Below are 24,861 nucleotides of genomic sequence, written 5' to 3' on the forward strand. Positions count from 1 at the left end.
GAATCAAAGCTGATTTAATCAACATTTACAAACAACATCACTGCACACACCAGCTTTCATGCTTATTAATATCAGCAGCAACAAACTCCAACTGTCAGAATGAACATGGTTCAGTCCTGGATGTGATTAACAGCAGATTCTAAATCCAATCCCTTCAGTTACTTGTGAACTCGCTGGTGCCTCAGCTGTGTGGATGAACGACTGAATCTCTTTCCACACACTGAGCAAGGAAATGGCCTCTCCCCGGTGTGAACTTGCTGGTGTGTCAGCAGGGTGGACGACTGAGTGAATCCCTTCCCACACACTGAGCAGATGAACGGCCTCTCCCCAGTGTGACTCCGCTGGTGATTAAGTAGGTTGGACATCCAAGTGAAGCCTTTCCCACAGAAAAAGCAGGTGAAGGGTCTCTCCCTGGTGTGAGTGAGTTGGTGCATCAGCAGATCTGTCTGGCTTTTAAAGTACTTCTCACAGTCAGGACATTTAAACAGTCTCTTATCAGTATGAACAAGTTGGTGTGTCAGTAGGTCGAATGAACAGGTAAATCCCTTCCCACACACGGAGCAGGGGAACAGTCTCTCCCCAGTGTGAGTGCGTTTATGGTTCAACAGATCATTTTTCCTTTGATAGTTTTTCTCACAGTCAGAACATTGGAAAGGTCTCTCCTCACTGTGGATTCGAAGGTGTGACAGGAGGTGGGATGAGTTTGTGAAGTCTTTCCCACAGACGGAGCAGGTGAATGGTCTCTCCCCAGTGTGAACACGCTGGTGTCTTAGAAGGTGGGATGATTTAGTGAATCCTTTCTGACACACAGAGCAAGTGAATGGCCTCTCCCCAGTGTGACTGCGAAGATGAATATGTAACTCAGATGGGTAATCAAATCCCTTCCCACAGTCTCCACATTTCCACGGTTTCTCCCCAGTGGGACAACACTTGTGTTTTGACAGGTTTGATGAGCGACTGAAACCTCGTCCACACACAGAACATGTAAACACCTTCTCCCCATTGTGAACGGTGCTTTTTGATTCCATGTTCAAAAGTTGATGATGTTCAGGCCCTGATGAATTGGGTGTCTGTCAGATCCTGATGTGATGTTTGATCTGAGTTTCCCACCTACACATCATCCTCTTCCAATATGCTGTAAAATTAATTCAAAAAGGAGAAAAAAACAGTGATAAACACAAAGGTAGGTTGTGAAATTGAGCTGAATGAATCCGGTAATTTGTGGAGCCGGCACAAGGAAAAAGTGACCACGAAAGCTGCTGGATTGTGATTAAAAACTCAAATGGTTTGCTAATGTCCTTCAATTCAGGAAACCTGCCACCCAGTCCAGATCTACACAAGAATTCAACCTTAATGGGAGGAGAAAGATAGAGATGAAACAGGGAGGGAATGAATGGTAAGGACTTTATACATCTACAACTAGACAAGAACTGACAGAACCTGCCAAACCACAACCTTCACCAACTCAAAGGATGCAGGAAAACTATCACCTCCAAATGTCGCTTTCAATCTCAAAACAACTTGTAATCCTGAGGTAACCTGTAACCTCCTGCATTTAAGGGGCAATTTAGCCTGGCCAATCCACTTAACCTGCACACCTTTGGGGTGTGGGAGGAAACCGGAGCACCTAAAGGAAACTCATGCAGTCACAAGGAGAACATGCAAACTCCACACAGTCACCCAAAGCTGGAATCGAACCCGGGTCCCTGGTGCTGTGAAACAGCAGTGTTGACCACTGTGCCATCCTGTGCCACTGTACTATGTTGCTCAGAAATAAGTTTTAGAATTTTGGCCGAGTGATTGTGAAAGCAGAGCAGTATACTACCAAGTCAGAATAGTGTGTGATTCTGAAGAGTAAATGCAGGTAGTGGGGTTACTGTGCACAAACTGCCCTAATCCATATTGGAGAAGAGGTTTGTAGTTTTGGAAGCTGCTGTCAAAGGAGGTTTAGCCAATTGCTGGTAATTCCAGTAATGTCCATGTTCCAGTTATTAATTTGAAAATTTTCTAAATGAAAATTTAATGAAAATCCCCGACAGAACTACTTTTTCCTTACTTGAAACACAGCTTTAAATGGTCCGTTTGTTTCTAGATTCAGTTCCATGAGCAACGCCTTCAACTAAACAAAATCAAAACACTGCAGCTGCTGGAAATCTGAAATGAAAAGAGAAAACGTTGGAAATACTCATCAGGTTAGACAGCACCTATAGAGACAGAAATAGAGTTAATGTTTGCAGTCACTGATGCTCTTCTAATGAAACACATACCAATAGCTGCTGTTTAATGGGGCCGTGGATCCCACAATCCCCTGTGCCCCAGAAACAGCTCTATCCACCACACACATTTCCCATTATGACACTTCTATGTCAAGAGGGCGAGCTGTTTAAAAGTCGTCAAGTTCCATTTTTGCGTGTTGATGTTCATTAAAGCTACGGATCGACTTCCCCCTCATTATGTATCAATTTCAGATACTTTGGTCGAGAATTTCCATTCCCCTACTTCCTGGTGGATAATGGATGCCTTGAGCACTTCGATTACAGTACAATTTGATTCCTAATTTTATTAACTGCACCCCTATCCCTAATTTTCACATCGCAGCAGAAAAAGCTACTGTTCACAAATGAGGAGTTTCGATGGCGTGCGTTTTACCCACCATTCCTCGCGGTGGGGAATGTCCCCTATCCACAGCACGGGAGAGTTGTGCATGCGCAGTGAAGCAGTGTTTGACGCATGCGTAGCGTGGACGATGGCAATGGAGAGGGACGTTCCTCTGTCTCATCAACAACCGGTAAGGATGCGGATACATGGAGGGAGGATTGGAACCGGCAGATGGACGGAGAGGGTTTCGAAATATCTGGTGAAGGTCTCAAACCTCTAATAGTAATCCGCAGGTCCCGTGTTTGCAGCTTCAGGTCTTTTTCCCGAGACGAGGCGAGGTTAACAGCCGCCATCTTGATTCAGCAGGGAGCGGAGCGCATGCGCTGGTGTCTTGGTGACGCAACAGAGAGTGGGTGGGGCTTAGGCATTTTCTGCTCCAAACCGGGTCCTAGTGACCGGAAAGCACAGCAATCTGAGCAACAGGTTTTAAACAGCTTCACCCACTCGCAGGCTGCAGCTAATGTTTGCAGCCTCGAGGAATCCATGGACCATGTACATACTCCAGAAGTTGTTTATTCCTGTTTGGCGCAAGAGTGGTAAGGGAATTGTGGCCAAGCCATGGCTTACAAGGGAAATTAGAGATAGTATCAGATTCAAGGAAGAAGCATTCAAATCGGCAAGAAAAAGCAATAGGCCCGAGGATTGGGAGCAGTTTAAAATTCAGCAAAGGAGGACCAAGGGATTGATTAAGAAGGGAAAAATGGAGTATGAAAGGAAGCAAGCAGGGAACATAAAAACTGACTGTAAAAGTTTCTATAGATATGTAAAGCGAAGAAGATTGACAAAGACAAATGTTAGAAATGGGAGAATTCATAATGGGGAATAAAGAAATGGCTGAGGGATTAAATTGGTACTTTGCTTCAGTCTTCACAAAGGAAGACGTGAATAATGTACCAGAAGTGCTGAAAGAAACATGTGTTAGTCAGGGGCTGAAGGAAATCAGCATCAGTTGAGAAGTTTTTGGGGAAATTGATGGGATTGAAGGTGGATAAATCTCCAGGTCCAGATAAGCTTCATCCCAGAGTACTTAAGGAAGTGGTCCTGGAAATAGTAGATACATTGGTGGTTATTTTCCCAAATTCTTTGGAATCGGTAATAGTTCCGACAGATTGGAGGGTAGCTAATGTAAACCCACTATTCAAAAAGGGAGGGAGAGAGAAAACACAGAACTATAGACCAGTGAGCCTAACATTGGTACTGGGGAAGTTGCTGGTGTCTATTATCAAGGATTTCACAACTCGGCATTTGGAAGGCAGTGGTATAATCAGACAAAGACAGCGTGGATTTATAAAAGGGAAATCATGTTTGACGAATCTATTGGAATTTTGTAAGGATGTAAGTAGTAGAGTTGACCGAGGAAAACCAGTGGATGTGGTTTATTTAGACTTTCAGAAGGCTTTCGACAAGGTCTCACATAACAGACTGCTATGTAAAGTTAAAGGACATGGGATTGCAGGTAATGTCTTGAGATGGATAGAAAGCTGGTTCGCAGATAAGAAGCGAAGAGTTGGCATAAATGAGTATTTTTCTGAATGGCAGTCAGTGACTCGTGGGGTTTGTCAGGGATCTGTGCTTGGACCCCAACTCTTCACATTATATATTAATGATTTGGAAGAGGGAACGGAATGTATTATCTCCAAGTTTGCAGATAATACAAAGTTGGGTGAGCTGTGAGGAGGCTGCAGAGATGCTTTAGCGTGATTGGGACTGGCTGAGTGTGTGGGCATCAGCATTGCAGATGCAGTATAATGTGGATAAATGTGAGATTATCCACTTTGGTAGCAATAATAGGAAGACAGATTATTACTTGAATAGGTGTAAATTGAGGGAGGTGTATACTCAACAAGATGTTGGATTCCTCGTGCATCAGTCACTGAAAGTAAGCGTGCAGGTACAGTAGGCAGTAAAGAACGCAAATGATATGTAGGCCTTCATAGCAAGAGGATTTGAGTATAGGGATAGGGATGTTTTGCTGCAGTTCTATAGGGCGTTGGTGAGGCCACACCTGGAGTATTGTGTACAATTTTGGTGTCCTTATCTGAGGAAGGATGTCCTTGTTAAAGAGGGAGTACAGCGAAGGTTTACCAGGCTGATTCCTGGGGTGGCAAGTCTGTCATATGGGGAGAAACTAAATTGGTTAAGATTATATTCACTAGAGTTTGGAAGAGTGGGATCTCATAGAAACTTATAAAATTGGAACAGGGTTAGACAGGGTAGATTCAGAAAGAATGTTCCCAATGGTGGGGGGAGTCCAGAACCCGGGGCACAGCTGGAGGATAAGGGGTAAACCTTTTAGAACTGAGGTGAGGAGAAATTTCTTCACCCAGAGGGTGATGAATGTGTGGAATTCACTGCCACAGAATATAGATCAAGGGATATGGGGGAACGGGAGTGGAGGTGTGTGATTAGGATATTGAATTTGATGATCAACCATGACCATAATGAATGGCGGAGCAAGCTCGAAGGGCTGAATGACCTACCCCCACTTCTAGATTCTATGTTTCAGTGAGAGAAGTTGCCTGAAGCGGTGGCAAAATATTTGGTTACACTTCAGCTCCTCATGTTTACATAGAAACATACTAGAAAATACAAGTGGGGAGGAGGCCACTCGGCCCTTCGAGCCTGCTCCGCCGTTCATTATGGTCACGGCTGATCATCAAATTCAATATCGTAATCCTGCCTCCCCCCCACCCCCACCCCCCGTATCCCTTGATCCCCAAGAAATGTATCTAATTCCTTATTGAAATCAGACTCTACTTCTACTTTTGAGGAAGGGACTTCCAAAGATTCAAGACTCTCTGAGTGAAAAAAATCTTCTCATCTCTGTCTTCAATGGGCAGCACTGTTTTTTAAACAGTGACCCCCAGATTCTCCCATAAGAGTAAACATCCTCTCCACATCCAAGTTCTTTCAGAACCTTGAAGGTTTAAATTAAGTTGCCTCTTACTCTTTTAAAGTCGAGCAGAAGCTAAACTTGAGCAGAGACAGTCTCTGGTGTTGTTATATGGGACAGATTTACTTCTGGTCCTGTAATAAATGCATTTATTATTTCCAGTCTTGTAATATAGTCCTGTAGCTACGTTATATATTTCCAGTCATAGAGTCATTCCAGCACAGAAGGAGTCCATTGGACAACTCGAGTCCATACCGACTCTCACAGTAATTTCATAGTTTTTCATGATTTTCACAGTGAATTCATTGCAGTGTTAATGTCAGCATCCTTGTGACACTAATTAATAAATTATCAAAAATAAACTATAAACTGTCTGTCGAGCAATTCTGTCCGTCTGGAGTGGGTCCCATTCTGTAACCCTGCAGCACACATCCAATCACATTTAGAAATTATTGATCATCTCTGCTTGACTACCCCCACAGGCAGCAAGTTCAAGATCATCATCAATCGCAACCCCCTGTATCTTCACCAACTGGAGCCATCCGATCCATTAAATATATTTTTAGTTCAGTCATCGCAGAGATATTTGTATCATCGATAGTCACAGGTGAGGTGCCTGAAGATTGGAGGGTGGCAAATGTTGTGCCTTTGTTTAAAAAGGGCTGCAGGGAAAAGCCTGGGAACTGCAGGCCAGTGAGCCTCACAGCTGTGGTGGGCAAGTTGTTGGAAGGTATTTTGAGAGACAGGATCTACAGGCATTTAGGGATGCAAGGACTGATTAGGGATAGTCAGCATGGCTTTGTGAGTGGTGAAGAAGGCATTCGGCATGCTTGGTTTCATTGGTCAGAACATTGAATACAGGAGTTGGGACGACTTGTTGAAGTTGTACAAGACATTGGTAAAGCAACACTTGGAATACTGTGTACAGTTCTGGTCACCCTATTATAGAAAGGATATTATTAAACTAGAAAGAGTGCAGAAAAGACTTATTAGGATGCTACCGGGACTTGATGGATTGAGTTATAAGGAGAGGCTGGATAGACTGGGACTTTTTTTTCTGGAGCGTAGGAGGCTGAGGGGTGATTTTATAGAGGTCTATAAAATAATGAGGGGCACAGATCAGCGAGATAGTCAATATCTTTTCCCAAAGTAGGGGAGTCTAAAACTAGAGTCCATAGGTTTAAGGTGAGATGGGCAATTTTTTCACACAGAGGGTGGTGAGTTACTGGAACAAGCTGCCAGAGGTAGTAGTAGAGGAAGGTACAATTTTGACTTTTAAAAAGCATTTAGACAGTTATATGGGTAAGATGGGTTTAGAGGGATATGGGCCAAATGCGGGCAATTGGGACTGGCTTAAGGGTTTAAAGAAAAAAGGCGGCATGGACAAATTGGGCCGAAGGGCCTGTTTCCATGCTGTAAACCTCTATGACTTTCAATAGACTGGCAGTCTGCATGGAGATTTTCAGCTCTCTGTGTCCAGTGAGCATGGATCTGTCAATCAGCACTTTCAAGAGAATATGGAGGGTGAATATTAGATACAGCAGAGTGAGAATGGAGGGAGAGTGTGTGGGATGGAGATTTACAGCTTTTGGGGAATGGAAGAGGAAAGAATGTTCCATTGAAACTAGAATTGTCTGTTCTGAATTTCTATCCTGTATTGACTGTGATGACTTTTGTAAACTCCTTTTACAGGCTATCAGAAGGTGAGGATTTACAGACAGAAATCTCGAACCAAACATCACGTCAACATCTGACAGAGTCACTCAATTCAATGGGACCTGAATATCATCGGCCTTTGAATCTAGAATGGAAATGTTTCTCTGTTCTGTCTGCTTCAGGAGATTTTAAACATCAGTGAGACTGGAAAGCACCGAATCTCACACACCAGAGTGAGAGTGTTCCAGTGCACTGTGTGGAAAATGCTTCAGTTGCACAGCCTGAAAAAACATCGCAGCATTCACAGCGGGGAGAGACTGTACCCGTGTTCTGTGTATGGATGAGGCTTCAACTGATTGTCCGACCTGGAGAGTCACAAGGACACCTGCACCATGGAGAAACGGTGGAAATGTGGGGACTGTGGGAAGGGATTTAGATACCCTTCTCACCTGGAAACTCATCGACGCAGCCACACTGGGGAGAGACCGTTCACCTGTTCTCAGTGTGGGAATGGATTCAGTCGATTATCCGTCCTGCAGACACACCAGAGAGTTCACAATGAGGAAAGGCCATTCATCTGCTTTCATTGTGGGAAGAGATTCACTCAGTCATCCGCCCTGCAGACACACCAGCGAGTTCACAATGAGGAGAGACCATTCATCTGCTCTCAGTGTGGGAAGGGATTCAGTCAGTCATCCAGCCTGCAGAGACACCAGCGAGTTCACACTAGGGAGAGGCCGTTTACCTGCTCTCAGTGTGGGAATGGGTTCACTCAGTTATCCACCCTGCAGACACACCAGCGAGTTCACACTCAGGAGAGGCCGTTTATCTGCTCTCAGTGTGGGAATGGGTTCACTCAGTTATCCCATATGAAGACACACCAACGGTTTCACACTGGGGAGAGGCCGTTCACCTGCCCTCAGTGCGAGAAGGGATTTGCTCAGTTATCCACTCTGCAAACACACCAGCGAGTTCACACCAAGGAGAGACCGTTCACCTGCTCTCAGTGTGGGAAAGGATTCACTCAGTTATCCAATCTGCGGAGACACCAGCGAGTTCACATGTGATTCCAGGGGTTGGATTCTGCTGTTATTGTTTCTGCTCTCAATTACATCCAGGACTGCATTTTGTTCATTCTCACAGTTGGTCAATGGGGAGGGTCGGAGGGTTTCTTTCTGCTGGACTGGCCGGTCTCACCACTTTGCCTCCAGTGGGCTGATAATCTTTTAACCTTGTTGCGAATATCTGGCTTTGGATTTCTCAAGGATCACAGAGTGAAAGAGCGTTAGGAAGTTAAAAGATATTTTGTTCACAATTATGTTTGGAAGGCTCGCAAAGCACGCAGAGGGAGTAGTGAGCATGAGGAACTGAAAGAGATTAGTATTCGTGAAAAAGTAGCACTGGAGAAATTAATGGGGTTGGAAGTGAATAAATCCCCAAAAAACTGATGATCTACATCCCAGAGTGTTGGAAGAGGTGGCTGTGGAGATAGTGGATACATTGGTGGTCATCTTTCCAAATTCTATAGATTGTGGAATGGTTGCTGCAGATTGGAAGGTGGTAAATGTAACCCCACTGTTTAAGGAGGGAGAGAGAAAACGGGGAACCACAGACCCATCAGCCTGACATCAGCCGGAGGGAAAATGCTACAATCTATTGTACAGGATGTGATAACAGATGAATATGCACATTCAGAATAGGGGTACGTCCCTCGAGCCTGCTCCACCATTCAATACATACACAGCTGATCTGATTGTAACCTCAACTTCACATTCCCACCGACCCCCCCAATGAGCTTCAGACTAAAACTCCCTCCTCTGGGCAACATCTGGAAGAAATCAATGTTTCCCCCTTTCCATTTCTTTTCTCATTCTGGGGGGAATTGGGGACTTGCAGCAACTGAAGGGAAAGGAAGTGAATCCAGGGAGGCTGCAGACTCTGGAAAGGTTGGCCCAGGTCTCTCTCTCTTAAAGATATTGACATCCTTTGCTCCCTCAGCTTGACACATTTATTTGTCTGGCTAAAAGGATGGTCTCTTTCCGAATGTTAACAATTAAAGGGTTGTTTCCCCAGGAAATGGCTGACATTTCAGGGGACAATGTAGTCAGGTAGGTGATGTCTCTGTTATGACTCGTGTTACATTTACATACTCTATATTTATGATTTTCTGGTACAGTAGGTTTATTATATTTCTAATCTTGCAGTATACTACTCGTCCTACACCTGAATGCAGGGCTGCCAGATGAGGGAGTGGTGGATGGAACTTTGCAAAATGTATTCTGTTTATTTTCTTACAAGTCAATACATTTTAATTTTTAACATCACAGGTTTTGTTTTTATCTTCACACAGGCCAAAACCTCCTCCTGTCTCCAACACCTGTGAGTAAAACACCTTATTTTTCTCCCCCTTTCCATTTCTTTTCTCATTCTGGAGGAAATTGGGGACTTGCAGCAACTGAAGGGAAAGGAAGTGAATCCAGGGAGGCTGCAGACTCTGGAAAGGTTGGCCCAGGTCTCTCTCTCTCTCTCTTAAAGACATTGACATAATTTCCTCTCTCAGCTTGACACATGTATTTGTCAGGCTAAAAGGATGGTCTCTTTTCTAATGTTCACGGGCTGGTTTCCCCAGGAGATAGAAACCTGCTCGACCTTCCATTATGATCATGGCCGATCATCCCTCCCAATATCCCTTCAGCGCCGAGAACTCTATCTAATTTCTTCTTGAAATCACACAATGTCTTGGCTTCAGCTACTTTCTGTGGGAGTGAATTCCACACATTCACCATTCTCTGGGTGAAGAAATTTCTCACTTCAGTCCTGAAAGGTTGACCCCTTATCCTCAACTCCCCCACCGTCAGGAACATCGAGAGATGGCTGACATTTAAGGGGACAGTAAATATAGGACAGACATCTGTCTAATGTTGTTACATGGTGCATAATTGGTTCTGTAACAAAATACATTTATTATTTCTAGTTTTGTAATATAGTACTTCAGCGACATTATATATTTCCATTATACATTCACAGCACAGGTGTCCATTCAGTAACTCGAGTCCATGCCGACTTTCTGTCGGACAATACAGTCAGTCCCACTACCCCTCTATAGCCCTGTTCCCCTGCAAGTTTATTTCCTTCAGATGCCCAACCCAATTTATTTTAAATTATTCTTCTCCACTTCCACACTGGTGTGATTTTCTGATTATACCCACTCGCTGTCTAAATAATGTTCTTCCTCACACATCCCCTACTCTACCTCAAATTAAAAGATACAGCACTCTCGATCAAACATTTTCTGGACAGCTAATTGTGCATCTGGCGAGATATATGTACATTTACTGAATTAAAATGTTTGGGTGTCTGACTCCAGGACCTTGTATCGATAGATCAACATGACTCACTGATTCAGGAGAATTGGGAGGGTGAATGTTAGACACATCAGAGTGAGAATGGAGGGACAGTGTGTGGGACGGAGATTTACAGCTTTTGGGATTTAAAAAATGTATTAGTGTCACAAGTAGGCTAACATTAACACTGCAATGAAGTTACTGCGAAAATCCCCAAGTCGCCACACTGGTTGGGTACACCAAGGGAGAATTTAGCATGGCCAATCCACCTAACCTGTGGATTGTGGGAGGAAACTGGAGCACCTGAAGGAAACCCATGCAGTCACGGGGAGAATGTGCAGACTCCACACATCACATCAACATCTGACAGAGTCACTCAATTCACCGGGACCTGAATATCATCAGCCTTTGAATGTAGGAGAAATGTTTGTCTTTTTGTCTGCAACAGAAAATTTTAAACTGGAAAAGCACCTGGACGCACAGAGATCCGAGTGAGAATGTTTCAGCTTTAACTAGTTACACAGTTTTTCAAAACATTACCCTTTGGAGTCGGGAAAGACACTCTCCGTGGTCTGTGTTTGTGGACACCTCAGTTGGTTCTTGAACGTGGAGAGTCACAAGGACACCTGCCCCATGGAGAAACCTTGGGAATGTGGGAAGGGATTCGTTACCCCATCAAGACTGGAAAGTCACCGACGCGTTCACACTGGGGAAAGGCCATTTACTTGCCCTGATTGTGGGAAGGGAGTCACTCAGTTATCCCACCTGTGGACACACCAGTGAATTCACACTGGGGAGAGGCCTTTTATCTGCACTGAATGTGGGAAGGGATTCACTCAGTCATCTAACCTGCTCGGACACCAGCGAGTTCACACTGGAGAGAGGCCATTCACCTGCACTGAGTGTGAAAAGGGATTCAGAGATTCATCCACTCTGCAGAAACACCAGAGAGTTCACACTGGGGAAAGACCATTCACTTGCTTTGATTATGGGAAGCAATTCCAAGATTCCTCCACCCAGGTGAGACACCATCAATTTTATACGGGGAGAGGCCGCTCACCTGCTCTGACTGTGGGAAGGGATTCACTCAGTTATCCACCCTGCAGACACACCAGCGAGTTCACAATTGCTTACATGAGGTGGATTCTTCTGTTAATCACATCCAGGACTGAACCATGTTCATTCTGACAGTTGGTGACGTGGGAGGGTCGGAGGGTTTCTTTGAGCCTGGGAGAGCACATTTCCACTGAATGATCCACAAAAACTGATGAAGGACATTTATTTACTCCAGGAGAGTAAATAGTGTTTTCCCCCGACTACATGCAGTTCTACAATAAACGCAGAAAGAACTGGAAAAATGCAGCCGGTCTGGCAGCATCTGTGGAGAAGAATTTTGTAGAACAGAAGCAAAAGGCGAGGTAATGGTTGTTGCAAAGAAGTGAGTGTTCAGGACAGAATAATGAACATCTCTGTCTGAAACAAAAAACCATGAAAACAAGTTCAGGGGGTGAAGTTGTTGAACTCAATGTTGAGTCCAGAAGGCTGTAAAGTGCCTCATCGGAAGATGAGGGGCTGTTTGTCCAGCTTGTGTTGGGCCTCTCCGGAACATTGCAGCAGGTCGAGGACAGAAATGTGAGTGTGAGAACAAGGTGGTGAATTCTAATGACAAGCGGAAGGTCAGGGTCATGCTTGTGGACTGAGCGGAGGTGTTCCACAAAGAGGGCAGGGAACAGGCTGCAGATGAATTAAAGAGAAACCATTTGTGTCCAGAACATTGTGAACATCCTTTTACTCTGGTTGTCTTTGATCCTCAAGTCATTTTCTGTTTGTTTTAACCATGTTCTGTTTCATTGATAAACTTTTATCAGTAAAAATATTTGATTGTTCTGGACTTTTCCTGGTGAGATTGATGCACTTTAGGGAAAGTGGGTGAGAGGGGTTGGCAGGCTCTTTAACAGAAAGTGAGTCCCTCTAAGGTAATTGGCAAAGGAGCCAGAGGGGGAGATGAGATTTTATTCTTTTGACAAAGCGAGTTGTTCTGATCTGCCTGAAAGCAGATTCAATAGAATCTTTCCAAAGGGCAAAGACTTGAAAGGGAAGAATTTGCAGGACTGTGGGGACAGATCAGTGTGGTAGGATGAATCAGACAGTCCTTTCAAAGAGATAGCAGGGGCTCCTCCTGCAGCCTGTCAATCTCAGCCTCCTGCTTCTGTGCAGTTTAAAAGGGACAGATTTCAGTGCAGCCTTTTCCCTGTATCTGTATTTAAAGAGACAGGTTTCTCTTTAGCGCTGAGTGACTGATATAACAATTGTTTGGAGGCCCATTTCCCACTCAGTCCTCCAGCACCTTCCTGTCTCTCTATTAGTGCGACGCTCATGGCAGTTTCCCAACTGGAGCGCAGGCCCCATTATTCTCAGCTAAATTCAGCCCTCAGCTCCGTCACCTGGCTGTCATTGACACCAGCAATAGAGAGACAGAAAGGTGCCCCAGGCTCAAATGGGAAATTGAAACGTGGGGCTTTAAATGAAATGTTAGGATCTCTGTAACGATCAACAATTTAATAAAAATGAATTCTAAACCCAGTAAACAAATTAAAGAATCACATGATAAAACTTCAAGTTTTCTGATGTTTACTCCAACAAACTGGAAGCAACAATGATTAAACACTTTTTCATCGGGAACATAGCCCTTAAACTGTAAAATTAAACTTTGTCCTTTTACTCTTAACACCATTAAATATCCACTCAATGGATATATTTTACCCTGCCTTGGAATGTTGACACACTTTCTCCAAAAACCAGTCCAAAGTGATTCTTTACTCCCCAAGGGTTTATTTCCATTGTTTTCCTTTTCCAGTCTGGCAACCTTTAATCCCAGAGCTGTCCTTCACAGTGATGGTTCTCCTGGACATTTTCCCACTAACACAAGCAAGGCGAATCTTCCAGCCTTGTTTCACAATCCTCAGAAATCTGTGACCAACATTCGACATCGGAGCAGAAGTCGGTCATTTGGCCCTTTGAGTCTGCTCCACCGTTTATTTACATCATGGCTGATCTTTTTGTGTTGAGTTCCACATTCCCGTTCTACACCCGATACTTTTGACGCCCTTATCCAACAAGAATTGGTATAAAGGCAAAATTCTGCTGTTGTTGGAATCTGAAACAAAAACAGAAAATGCTGGACAATCTCAGCAAGTCTGACAGCATCTACAGAGAGAGAATAGAGACAACATTTTGAGTCAGGATTACTCTTTATCAGAGGTGAAGACAAGGAAAATCTGACAACATTTATCCTGTGAGGGTCAAGAATTGGGAAGCAATTATTAAACCTCCTCTGAACCACTTTCAATGCATTTGTATCATTTCTTAAATAGGAGATAAAGCTGCACCCAGTGTTCAAGATGCAGTCTCAGCAACGCCCTGTATAACTGAAGCAGAACATCTTTACTTCTATGTTCAATTTCTCTCGTAATAGAACAAAGAACAAAGAAAATTACAGCACAGGAACAGGCCCTTCGGCCCTCCAAGCCTGCACCGACCATGCTGCCCGACTTAACTAAAACCCCCTACTCTTCCGGGGACCATATCCCTCTATTCCCATCCTATTCATGTACTTGTCAAGGCGCTCCTTAAAAGTCACTCCCGTATCCGGTTCCATTACCTCCCCCGCCAACAAGTTCCAGGCACCCACTACTCTCTGTGTAAAAAATCTGCCTCGTACATCTCCTTGAAACCTTGCCCCTTGCACCTTAAACCTGTGCCCCCGGATAATTGACTCTTCCACCCTGGGAAACAGCTTCTGACGATCCACTCTGTCCATGCCTCTCATAATCTTGTAGACTTCTATCAGGTCTCCCCTCAACCTCCGTCGCTCCAGTGAGAACAAACCAAGTTTCTCCAACCTCTCCTCATAGTTAATGCCCTCCATACCAGGCAACATCCTGGTAAATCTTTTCTGAACCCTCTCCAAAGCCACCACATCCTTCTGGTAGTGTGGCAACAAACATTGAACACTATATTCCAAGTGCGGCCTAACTAAGCTTCTACAAAGCTGCAACATGACTTGCCAATTTTTAAACTCAATACCCCGGCCGATGAAGGCAAGCATGCCGTATGCCTTCTTGACTACCTTCTCCATCTGCATTGCCACTTTCAGTGACCTGTGTACCTGTACACCCAGATCCATTTGCCTGTCAATACTCTTAAGGGTTCTGCCATTTACTGTATATTTCCTATCTGTATTAGACCTTCCAAAATACATTACCTCACATTTGTCCAGAATAATAAAGGATAACATTCCATTTATCAGAACTTTGATTTATTTGAACTAAGATTTATGGGGGTTCTCTTGTTTACAAAAACCTCCCCAATCGTAAATCACACCAGGTTCCAGTGTCTTGACCATATGGCAAGAAAGAACACTTTAAATCGTGAATTCAGAAAGTTTATTAAGCATTAAAATATAACAAGTCAGAAAGATAAAAAACAGAGTGTCGATTAACAGTTAATAGAGAAAGTTTAACATTAACAATTGAACAGACTTCTCTCCATCCCTCTCAGACCAGGACATGAAGTGACCGCTCCAAAAACATGGATAACTTGTAAAACCAACAGCTCTCAACACCTCTCTGTAAACATATCTCCCTCCACCTCTCTCTACCAAATTGCCTTCTCAAGACCACTTTTTTATACTTTAAAAATGTCGAGAGTCCATCTTAGCCAATTCCCATAAATCTTCAATTATGAACTAAAATAGACACGAGTTTTTGGGCGATTTAAAAACAAATGAACTGTCTGCTGAAAGGGTTAACTTTTCTACAGAACCTAAAGGGGTGGGGAGTGAGCAGCAAAAACTTGGCACACAATTACATCACTTTACACAAGTTTAAAACAAAACAAATGATTTTAAACTTAATCTATTAATTTTTTTTGTTATATTCCTCAACCTATTTAATTTGATCAGTTTTTGTTAGGGATGGGTAACGTTTGTTCTTTATAAACTGATTCACTCATTTTGTTGATTCTACATGGGCTCAGAGAATCAGAACCCAGACTTTATCATCCTTATCCTTTTTCTCCTTCTGCCACCACTCCCTCTGTTTTGCGGGAGGGTCCTGGGGATTCCAATCAGAACTAATCATTTTATCATAAAAGTAAAATACTGCGGATACTGGAATCTGAAACAAAAACAGAAAAGGCTGGAAAATCTCAGCAGGTCTGACAGCATCTGTGGAGAGAGGATAGAGCCAATGTTTTGAGTCTGGATGACCCTTGATAAGAGCTCTTACGAAGTGTTATCCAGACTCGAAAGATTGGCTCTATTCTCGAATCATTTTAATCGATAAGTTTCTCATTCTTAGTTTCCAAATGGCAGGTAAGAGACCTGTCCAGTCCCCACTTGAGCTCTGATTTGTCACTGGCCATGCTTGGGTAGGATTATAACCATTAGAATCTACTCTCAGAGGTCTGCTTTTCAGTCCAGTGCTACTTGGAGTATACCGTCACTTCACCGACTATCAGGTCACAAGTCCCTCACAGTTCTTATCACAAATTCATGATAAAATAATTTAAACATGCCTGAGAACACTTCTTAACTTCTTAGTCAGCTACCTACCCCATTTGTTGATTAGTCAGACCCCTTTTTCACAGATTCCAGGTTTCTCAGCTGCTGAACACCAGCCGGTCCTGCAATAATCTCATAGAATCTCTACAGTGCAGAAGGAGGCCATTCGGCCCATCAAGTCTGCACCAACCACAATCCCACTGACCCTATCCCCATAACCTCATGCATTTACCCTAGCTAGTCCCCCTGACACGATGGGGCAATTTAGCATGGCCAATCTACCTAACCCGCACTTCTTTGGACTGTGGGAGGAAACCAGAGCACCCAGAGGAAACTTACACAGACACGGGGAGAATGTGCAAACTCCACATAGACAGTGATCCAAGCTGGAAATCGAACCCGGGTCCCTGGCGCTGTAAGGCAGCAGTGCTAACCACTGTGCTACCGTGCCGCCCCAGTTTAATTCTAACTCATTCTGAGTAAATATTCTCACCAGGTCCTCTGTTGGAGCCCTGCTAAGCAGCTTTAATGGTCCGTGATTGCAGAAACTGAGCAGTCACAGGAATGTGGTCAAGATTGTCCAGTCCCACAATGCCTCACATTCAATCTGCAGTCCTTCAATTATAACAGAATATGTGGCTGTATGTAGCTGCCTCGGCCATGGTCAACCCCAACACTGCCTTCCTGAACTGTTACAATGCCTGAGGTGTAAGTACACCCACAGTGCTGTTAGGGAGGGATTTCCAGCTACATATTCCAGACTTTCACTGGACTGTAGGTGGATATCAGAAACTGTTGGTGGGTTCCAGATTGATATATTCCAATTAACCACATCCAAGGTGAGTTATTCAAATCCCTTTATTGTCCAGGACAATATATTCACAATATCTTTAAAACAGAAATTAAACATTCCCATTTGATTTCAGGTACTAACATATTCTGTTAGTTTGTTCTTTATTGTTAATGTCAGGCTGGGGTTGTTCCTCTTGGAGCAAAGGAGGTTGAGGGGAGATTTGATAGATGTGGAAAAGATTCTGACAGGTTTAGATAAGGTGGACAAAGAAAAGCTGTTCCCATTAGCTGACGGGACAAGGATGAGGGGGACGCAGATTTAAGGTTTTGGTTCAGAGATGCAGGGGGGGATGTGAGGAAGAATATTTTGATGCAGTGAATGGTAATGACCTGGAACTCGCTGCCTTCGAGGGTGGAGGAAGTGGAGACAATAAACAATTACAAAGGAAATTGGATGGGCATCTGGGGGAGTTTCAAACAGAAATAGTGACGAAATATCTCTGAACTTCCTCACACCCTGTCACTCTGTGATCCTTGTGAAATTTAAAACCAGGTATTCGCAACAAGACTCAAAGAGCATCAGTCCACTGGAAGTAAAGTTGTGAGACCGGCCAGTCCAGCAGAAAGAAACCCTCCGACCCTCCCCATTGACCAACTGTGAGAATGAACAAAATGCAGTCCTGGATGTAATTGAGAGCAGAAACAACAACAGCAGAATCAAACCCCTGGAATCACTCGTGAACTTGTTGGTGTCTCAGCAGGTGGGATAAAAGACTGAATCTCTTCTCACACACAGAGCAGGTGAATGGCCTCTACCCAATGTGAATTCGCTGGTGTGTCAGCAGGTTGGATGAATCACAGAATCCCTTCCCACATTGAGAGCAGTTGAATGGTCTCTCCCCGGTGTGAACTCGTTGGTGTTTCCGCAGGTTGGAAGACTGAGTGAATCTCTTCCCACACTGAGAGCAGGTGAACGGCCTCTCCCCGGTGTGAACTCGCTGGTGTTTCCGCAGGTTGGAAGACTGAGTGAATCTCTTCCCACACTGAGAGCAGGTGAACGGCCTCTCCCCAGTATGAATGCGCTCATGGACCGGCAGGTCGGAAGATCGACTGAATCCCTCCCCACACTGAGAACACGTGAATGGCCTCTCCCCAGTGTGAACTCGCTGGTGTCTCTGCAGGCTGGATGACTGAGTGAATCCCTTCCCACACTGAGAGCAGATGAACGGCCTCTGCCCAGTGTGAACTCGCTGGTGTTTCTGCAGGCCGGATGAGTAGGTGAATCCCTTCCCACACTGAGAGCAGGTGAATGGTCTCTTCCCAGTGTGGCTGCGCCGATGAGCTTCCAGCAGAGATGGGGATCTGTATCTCTTCTCACAGTCCGCACATTTCCATGGTTTCTCCATGGTGCAAGTGTCCTTGCCTCTCCCTTGGGTGACCAATCAGTTGAAGCCTTGTCCACACACACAACACGGGTACCGTCTCTCCCTGCTGTGAATGGTGTGATATTTATTCAGGCTGTGTAACTGGTTAAAGCTCTTTAGTCAGTGCACTGGAACACTCTCACTCGAGTGTGGCAGTGTGTCGCTGCTTTTCCAGTCACACTGACATTTGAAATCTTTTCAAATCAACAGACCGGATAATCATTTCTTCTTCTAGATTCAAAGTCCGATGATATTCAGCTCCCAAGGAATATGACTCTGTCAGATCTAGATGTGACGTTTGAGATTTCAGCCTGTGATTCCTCTTTCAATATCCTGTAAAACGAGTTTACAAAAGTCATCAGTGTCAGTACAGGATAGAAATTCAGAACAGACAATTCTAGTTTCTATGGAACATTCTTTCCTATTTCAGTCCCAAAAAGCTGTAAATCTCCATCCCACACACTCTCCCTCCATTCTCACTCTGCTGTATCTAATATTCACCCTCCCAATTCTCCTGAAGGTGCTGATTGAGGCTGATTGACAGATCCATGCTCACTGCTTCCTGTCCTGGACACAGAGACCATAACAAATAGGAGCTGCAGTCGGCCATTTGGTCCATCGAGCCTTTTAAACTATTCAATGAGATAATTCGTTCATCTACCTCAGCATCATTCTCCCCACACTAAACCCATATCCCTTGATATCCTCAATATCTAGAAACCAATCAATCTCTCTCTCGAAAATAGTTGATGACTGAGGCTTCACTGTCCTCAGGGGTTGAGAATTCCAAAGCTTCACCACATCCTTGAGTGAAGAAATCCCCCCACATCTTAGCTTTTGCTCCATCTTCTTCTCTGTTCCCCATAACCCTTGACACCCTTGTCAGTCAAAGATCTGTCTAACTGGAATATATTCAATGATCCTCAGCCTCCACTGGTCCCTGTGGAAGAGAAATCCAAAAGACTAACAACCCTCTGAGGGAAGAGATGTCTGGAAATATATAACGTAGCTACAGTTCCATATTACAAGATATTCAGATCCCAAGGAATATGACTCTTTCTAGATGTGACAGTTGAGATTTCTGCCTGTGATTCCTCGTTCAAAATCCTGTGAAATGAGTTTGCAAAAGTCATCACAGTCAGTATAGGATAGAAATTCAGAGCAGACAATTCTAGTTTCTATGGAATGTTATTTCCTATTTCATTCCCAAAATGTTGTAACTCTCCATCCATATCTATGGATTCTATTTAAAAATGAAAGTGGATGGGCACTTGAAGGAAATAAACTTTCAGGAGAATGGGGATATAGAGTGGGAATGGGACTGGAATGTTATACAGAGAGTCAGCATGGACTTGAGTTACCGAATGGATTCCTTCTGTGCTGTAATGACTTTATGACTGGAAATGTATAACATCGCTGCAGCATTATATTATAATGCAAGAAATAATAATAAATGTATTTTACTACAGAAACATAAATAATATATCTAATCTGGGTACCTTATAATAACACTAGACATATCTCTGTCCTATATTAATTTACTGTCCCCTTAAATGTCAGCCATCTCCTGGGGAAAGCTGCCCTTTAATGTGAACATTAGGAAAAAGACCATCCTTTTAGACAGACAAATAAATGTGTCAAGCTGAGGGAGCAAAGGATGTTCACCAGGCTGATTCAGGGAATCGCGGGACTGATGTATGAGGAGAGACTGACTGGGTTAGAATTGTTTTCATTGGAGTTCAGATGAATGAGGGGGGAGTCTCAAAGAGACTTATAAAATTCTAAGGGTCGAGACAGGATAGATGCAGGGAGGATGTTCCCGATGGAGTCCAGAACCGGGGGTCACAGTCTGAGGATTCAGGGCAGACCATTTAGGACGGATTTGAGGAGACATTTCTTCACCCAAAGAATAGTGACCCTGTGGAATTTATTACCACAGGAAGTGGTTGATGCCAAAACATTGAATGTATTCAAGAGGCGGCTGGATAAAGCACTTGGGGCGAATGGGATCACAGGTTATGGGGAAAAAGCAGGATTAGGCTATTGAGTTGGATGATTAGCCATGATTGTAATGAATGGCGGAGCAGGCTCGAAGGGCCAAATGGCCTCCTCCTGCTCCTATCTTCTATGTTTCTATATCAATGTCTTTAAGAGAGAGAGAGAGACCTGGGCCAACCTTTCCAGAGTCTGCAACCTCCCTGGATTCACTTCCTTTCCCTTCAGTTGCTGCAAGTCCCCAATTTCCCCCAGAATGAGAAAAGAAATGGAAAGGGGGAGAAAAGAAAGTGTTTTACTCACAGATGTTGGCCTCTTTAAAGGAATGCAGTGCCAATTTGCAGATAGCACAGAAAGCCAGCAAAGGGGCCCTGCCGAAACCCGGGATTGAACCAGGGACCTTTAGATCTTCAGTCTCACACTCTTAATTGCTTGCACTTAATTGAAACAGGAGGAAGTTTGAATCTGCCTGAAGCTCAATCTTCAATCACACAAGGCCCGCGCTCTGCTTGGCTGGAGGACCAGAATCCTTCCGGTCCTCCAACTCTTCCCATTGGCCAGAGCTGGTGAGGGGCAGTGAATCAAAAGTGCGCATGTGTGGGTTTTTAGGAGGAATGCGCATGTGCGGGTGTGGGGGGGGCCCGGGACAAAGCCGGCGCACTGACCATTGTCTGTCCGGGTCTTCCAACCTTTTCCAATGGACAACAGCTCAGCGCGGCTGGAGGGCAAAGTCCCGCCCACCCCCACGAGGGGCTCCGCCCCTCATTGTCTGTGCAGGGGATTGACCAATGGGAACTCTGGAGGACCGGAAGGACTCTGGTTCAGCTGCTCATTCCTGCCCAGCAAAACTGCTGCTGCTCTCTGTCTGAATGAAGATTGAGCTTTCGACAGACTCAAGGAAGTGAAAAGGATCAGCCAATGCCTACGGCAATACCAGACTGAAAACGCCTGACCTCGGAAGCTAAGCAGACTCAGGCCTGTTTAGTACTTGAATAGGAGACCTCCTGGGAATACTAGGTGTAGTAGACTTTAGGATGGCATGGTGGCACAGTGGTTAGCACTGCTGCCTCACAGCGTCAGGGACTTGGGTCAATTCCTGTTTTGAGTCACTGTCTGTGTGGACTTTGCATGTTCTCTCCCCATGTGGGTTTCTCCCGGGTGCTCCGGTTTCCTCCCACGGTCCAAAAGATGTGCGGGTCGGGTGGATTGGCCATGTTAAATTGCCCCTTAGTGCCAGGGGGACAAGTTAGGGTAAATGCACAGAGGTACGGGGATAGGGCCCGAGTGGGATTGTGGTTGGTGCAGACTCGATGGGACGAATGGCCTCCTTCTACACTATAGGATTGTATGATTCTATGAAGTGAATCCAGAGAGGGTGCAGACTCTGGAAAGGTTGGCCCAGGTCTCTCTCCCTCTCTTAAAGACATTGACGTTCTTTGCTCCCTCAGCTTGACACATTGATTTGCTTGGTTAAGAGGATGTTCTCTTTCCTAATGTTCAGAATTAAAGGGCTGCTTTCCCCAGGAGATGGCTGACATTTAAGGGGACAGTAAATTAATATAGGACAGAGATATATCTTGTGATTTTTTTTGTCACAGATTTGATAAATTATTTATGGTTCTGCAATGAAGTAATTTATTCTTATTTATATTCTTGTAATATTGTTCTGTACCTCTGTTATATACTTCCAGTTATGGAGTCATTACAGCAAAGGGGTCCTTTCAGCCACACACGTCCATCCTGACTCTTGGTCAAAGTGAAGCAGTGAACATGGATCTGTCAATCAGCCTCAATCAGCACCTTCAGGAGAATTGGGAGGGTGAGTATTAGATACAGCAGAGTGAGAATGGAGGGAGAGTGTGTGGGATGGAGATTCACAGGAATGAGAGAGGAAAGAATGTTCCATAGAAACTAGAATTGTCTGTTCTGAATTTCTATCCTGTACTGACACTGATGCATTTTGTAAACTCCTTTTACAGGATATCTGAAGGTGATGATTTGCAGGCAGAAATATCAAACCAAATGTCACACTAAGATCTCACAAATTCACTCTATTTATCGGAACCTGAATATCATCAGTCTTTCAATTTAGAAGGATAAATATTTGTCTGTTCTGTCTTTTTCAGGAGATCTTCAATATCAGTGTGCCTGGAAAAGCACTGAAACACACACACACCTGAGTGAGCGTGTTCCAGTGCACGGACTGTGGAAAGAGCTTTAACACAGTCTGAAAAAACATTGCATCATTCACATCAGGGAGAGAAATTAATTGAAACCAGCAGAGAAATTAAGTGAAACCAGCAGAGTCACAAGGACACCTGCACCATGGAGAAACGGTGGAAATGTGGGGACTGTGGGAAGGGATTCAATTACCCATCAAAGCTGGAAACTCATCGACGCAGTCACACTGGGGAGAGACCATTCACCTGCTCTCAGTATGGGAAGGGATTTAGTCAATTCTCCCTTCTGCTTACACACCAGCGAGTTCACACCGGGGAGAGGCCGTTCACCTGTTCGGAGTGTGGGAAGGGATTCAGCGATTTACCCACACTGCGGAGACACCAGCGAGTTCACACTGGGGAGAGACCATTCACCTGCCCTGTTTGTGGAAATGTTTTCAGCAATTCATCCACACTACTGACACACCAGCGAGTTCACACTGGAGACAGACCGTTCAATTGCTCTGACTGTGGAAAGGGATTCATTCAGTCATCCCACTTGCTGACACACCAGCGGGTCCACAGAGGGGAAAAGCCATTCACCTGCTCTGAGTGTGGGAGAGGATTCAGTGATTCATCAAACCTGCTGACACACCAGCGAGTTCACACTGAGAAGAAGCCATTCAACTGCTCTGTGTGTGGAAGGGGATTCAAACATTCAGCAACCGTGATGAAACACCAGCGAGTTCACACCAGGGAGAGGCCGTTCACCTGCTCCATGTGTGGGAAGGGATTCACATTGTTCTGCAACCTGCAGAGACACCAGCGAGTTCACAAATGATGACAGGGTTGGATTCTGCTGTTATTGCTGTGGTTAATCGCATCCAGGACTGAACCATGTTCATTCTGACAGTAGGTGAAGTGGGAGGGTCGGAGGGTTTCTTTCTCGTGGACTGGCCGGTCCCACAACTTTGCTTCCAGTGGGCTGATGCTCTTTGAGCCTGGGAGAGCACTGAAATGATCCACATTTGATGGCAGGATTAGAGGATACATGTGAAGCTTCTTGTAGTTTAATTGTGAATGTCAATGCTGGAGAAATACTATGTCGTAATTGTATTCGCTTTTTAACTTAAAGAGAAATAGTCACTTTCCTTCAACATACACACAGATTAGTGTGGGTTTGATTATCAGTTTCTGTCATGGTGTTGTTGTGATGCATTTTCTGTGACTTTTATTTCTTATGAAAATAAAATAAAAATGGTATTTTGTAATGTGTATGTTGCTTCCTGAGCTTTAGCACACCTGTCACCTTTCTGTGTAGATTTTCTATGTTCTGTAGTAATTGCTGTATTAGTTTGTGTAGCTCTTGTACTTTTAGTTATTTGTCTTTAAGTAACTTGCATCAGGCATCAGCAGCCAGTAAGAAATGAAACATCACACCTCAGATGTATCAGTTAGGTCGATGAGCCTGAGGAACATCAATCATCAGGAAGTGACACCACACGTCCTTTTATTACAAGGAAGCAGACACACAAATTACCTTGTGCTGCCTTGTTATCTCAGCGGAAAAGCTTTGAACTTACTACAGCAGCAGAGAAAAGCAATGAAGAAAAGGATGTTGCTGCAAGTGACTGAGATCCTGGATTAACTCAGTTAGGAGTTAATGGGAAGTGATGTCAGCAAGGTGACCGGGGCAGCACGGTGACACAGTGGTTCGCACTGCTGCCACACAGTGCCAGGAACCCGGGTTCAATTCCGGCCTTGAGCAACTGTGTGGAGTCTGTACATTCTCCCCGTGTCTGCGTGGGTTTTCTTCAGGTGCTCCGGTTTCCTCCCACACTCCAAAGATGTGCAGGTTAGATTGAATGGCTGTGTTAAATTGCCTCTTAGTGTCAGGGGAATTAGTTGGGTAAATACGTGGGGTTGCGGGGATAGGTCCTGGGTGGGATTGTGGTCAGTGCAGACTCGATGGGCCAAATGGCCTCCTTCTGCACTGTAGGGATTCTATGAGTTAATAGGAAGTGACATCAGCAAGATGACCAATATCCTTCAGGGACCAATCAAACATTGATCATGCACCATTTAACCAATCAGGGACTGATCATGTGCTGCTTGGGCCACTCAGAACCACAGGAGACGAGTGACAAAGCTGAATGAGTGAATGCCGCACAGAGATAGTTGTGAGCCAGGGTTAATGAGTGACAATTTTCCGGAGCTCGGTGCGCAACACGACACAGCATGAAGTAAGAAGATAGACTTTGGTCAACAGAACAGCAGACAGCCACAGTCAACTAAAAGCAAAGAGTTGGTGTTCCAGAGTGAGTGGACTGATCCACTGTGTTTAAATATTGTGATTTTGTACTTATTACGATTAAAT

At 44.5% G+C, this 24,861-nt stretch overlaps 3 protein-coding genes across 4 annotated transcripts; 1 reads left to right on the forward strand and 2 right to left on the reverse strand.

The window, feature by feature from the left end:
• LOC144480800 (uncharacterized) lies at window positions 1–2,964 on the reverse strand. The gene is made up of 3 exons (XM_078200404.1): window positions 2,873–2,964; window positions 2,057–2,154; window positions 1–1,135 (listed from the first exon to the last, which is right to left on the reverse strand). The coding sequence occupies exon 3, from the start codon at window positions 1,026–1,028 to the stop codon at window positions 159–161; it is 870 nt and encodes a 289-aa protein (XP_078056530.1). The 5' UTR covers window positions 1,029–1,135; window positions 2,057–2,154; window positions 2,873–2,964; the 3' UTR covers window positions 1–158.
• On the forward strand, window positions 2,731–23,759 carry LOC144480830 (uncharacterized). 2 transcript variants are annotated; one of them, XM_078200451.1, is made up of 4 exons: window positions 2,731–2,788; window positions 9,558–9,586; window positions 22,017–22,144; window positions 22,452–23,759. In XM_078200451.1, the coding sequence occupies exon 4, from the start codon at window positions 22,651–22,653 to the stop codon at window positions 23,323–23,325; it is 675 nt and encodes a 224-aa protein (XP_078056577.1). In that variant the 5' UTR covers window positions 2,731–2,788; window positions 9,558–9,586; window positions 22,017–22,144; window positions 22,452–22,650; the 3' UTR covers window positions 23,326–23,759. The 2 variants fall into 2 exon arrangements, with proteins under 2 accessions (XP_078056577.1, XP_078056578.1); XM_078200452.1 differs by lacking the exons at window positions 2,731–2,788; window positions 9,558–9,586 and adding an exon at window positions 20,958–21,342 and having other exon boundaries at window positions 22,452–23,758.
• LOC144480836 (uncharacterized) lies at window positions 14,981–21,060 on the reverse strand. Its single transcript, XM_078200457.1, has 2 exons — window positions 20,629–21,060; window positions 14,981–18,663 (listed from the first exon to the last, which is right to left on the reverse strand). Exon 2 carries the CDS (start codon window positions 18,310–18,312, stop codon window positions 17,719–17,721), a length of 594 nt encoding a protein of 197 aa, XP_078056583.1. The 5' UTR covers window positions 18,313–18,663; window positions 20,629–21,060; the 3' UTR covers window positions 14,981–17,718.
• Window positions 23,760–24,861: the final 1,102 nt, after the last annotated feature.

The sequence above is a fragment of the Mustelus asterias genome, chromosome 30 (assembly GCF_964213995.1).
Source record: "Mustelus asterias chromosome 30, sMusAst1.hap1.1, whole genome shotgun sequence".
Classification (NCBI taxonomy): domain Eukaryota; kingdom Metazoa; phylum Chordata; class Chondrichthyes; order Carcharhiniformes; family Triakidae; genus Mustelus; species Mustelus asterias.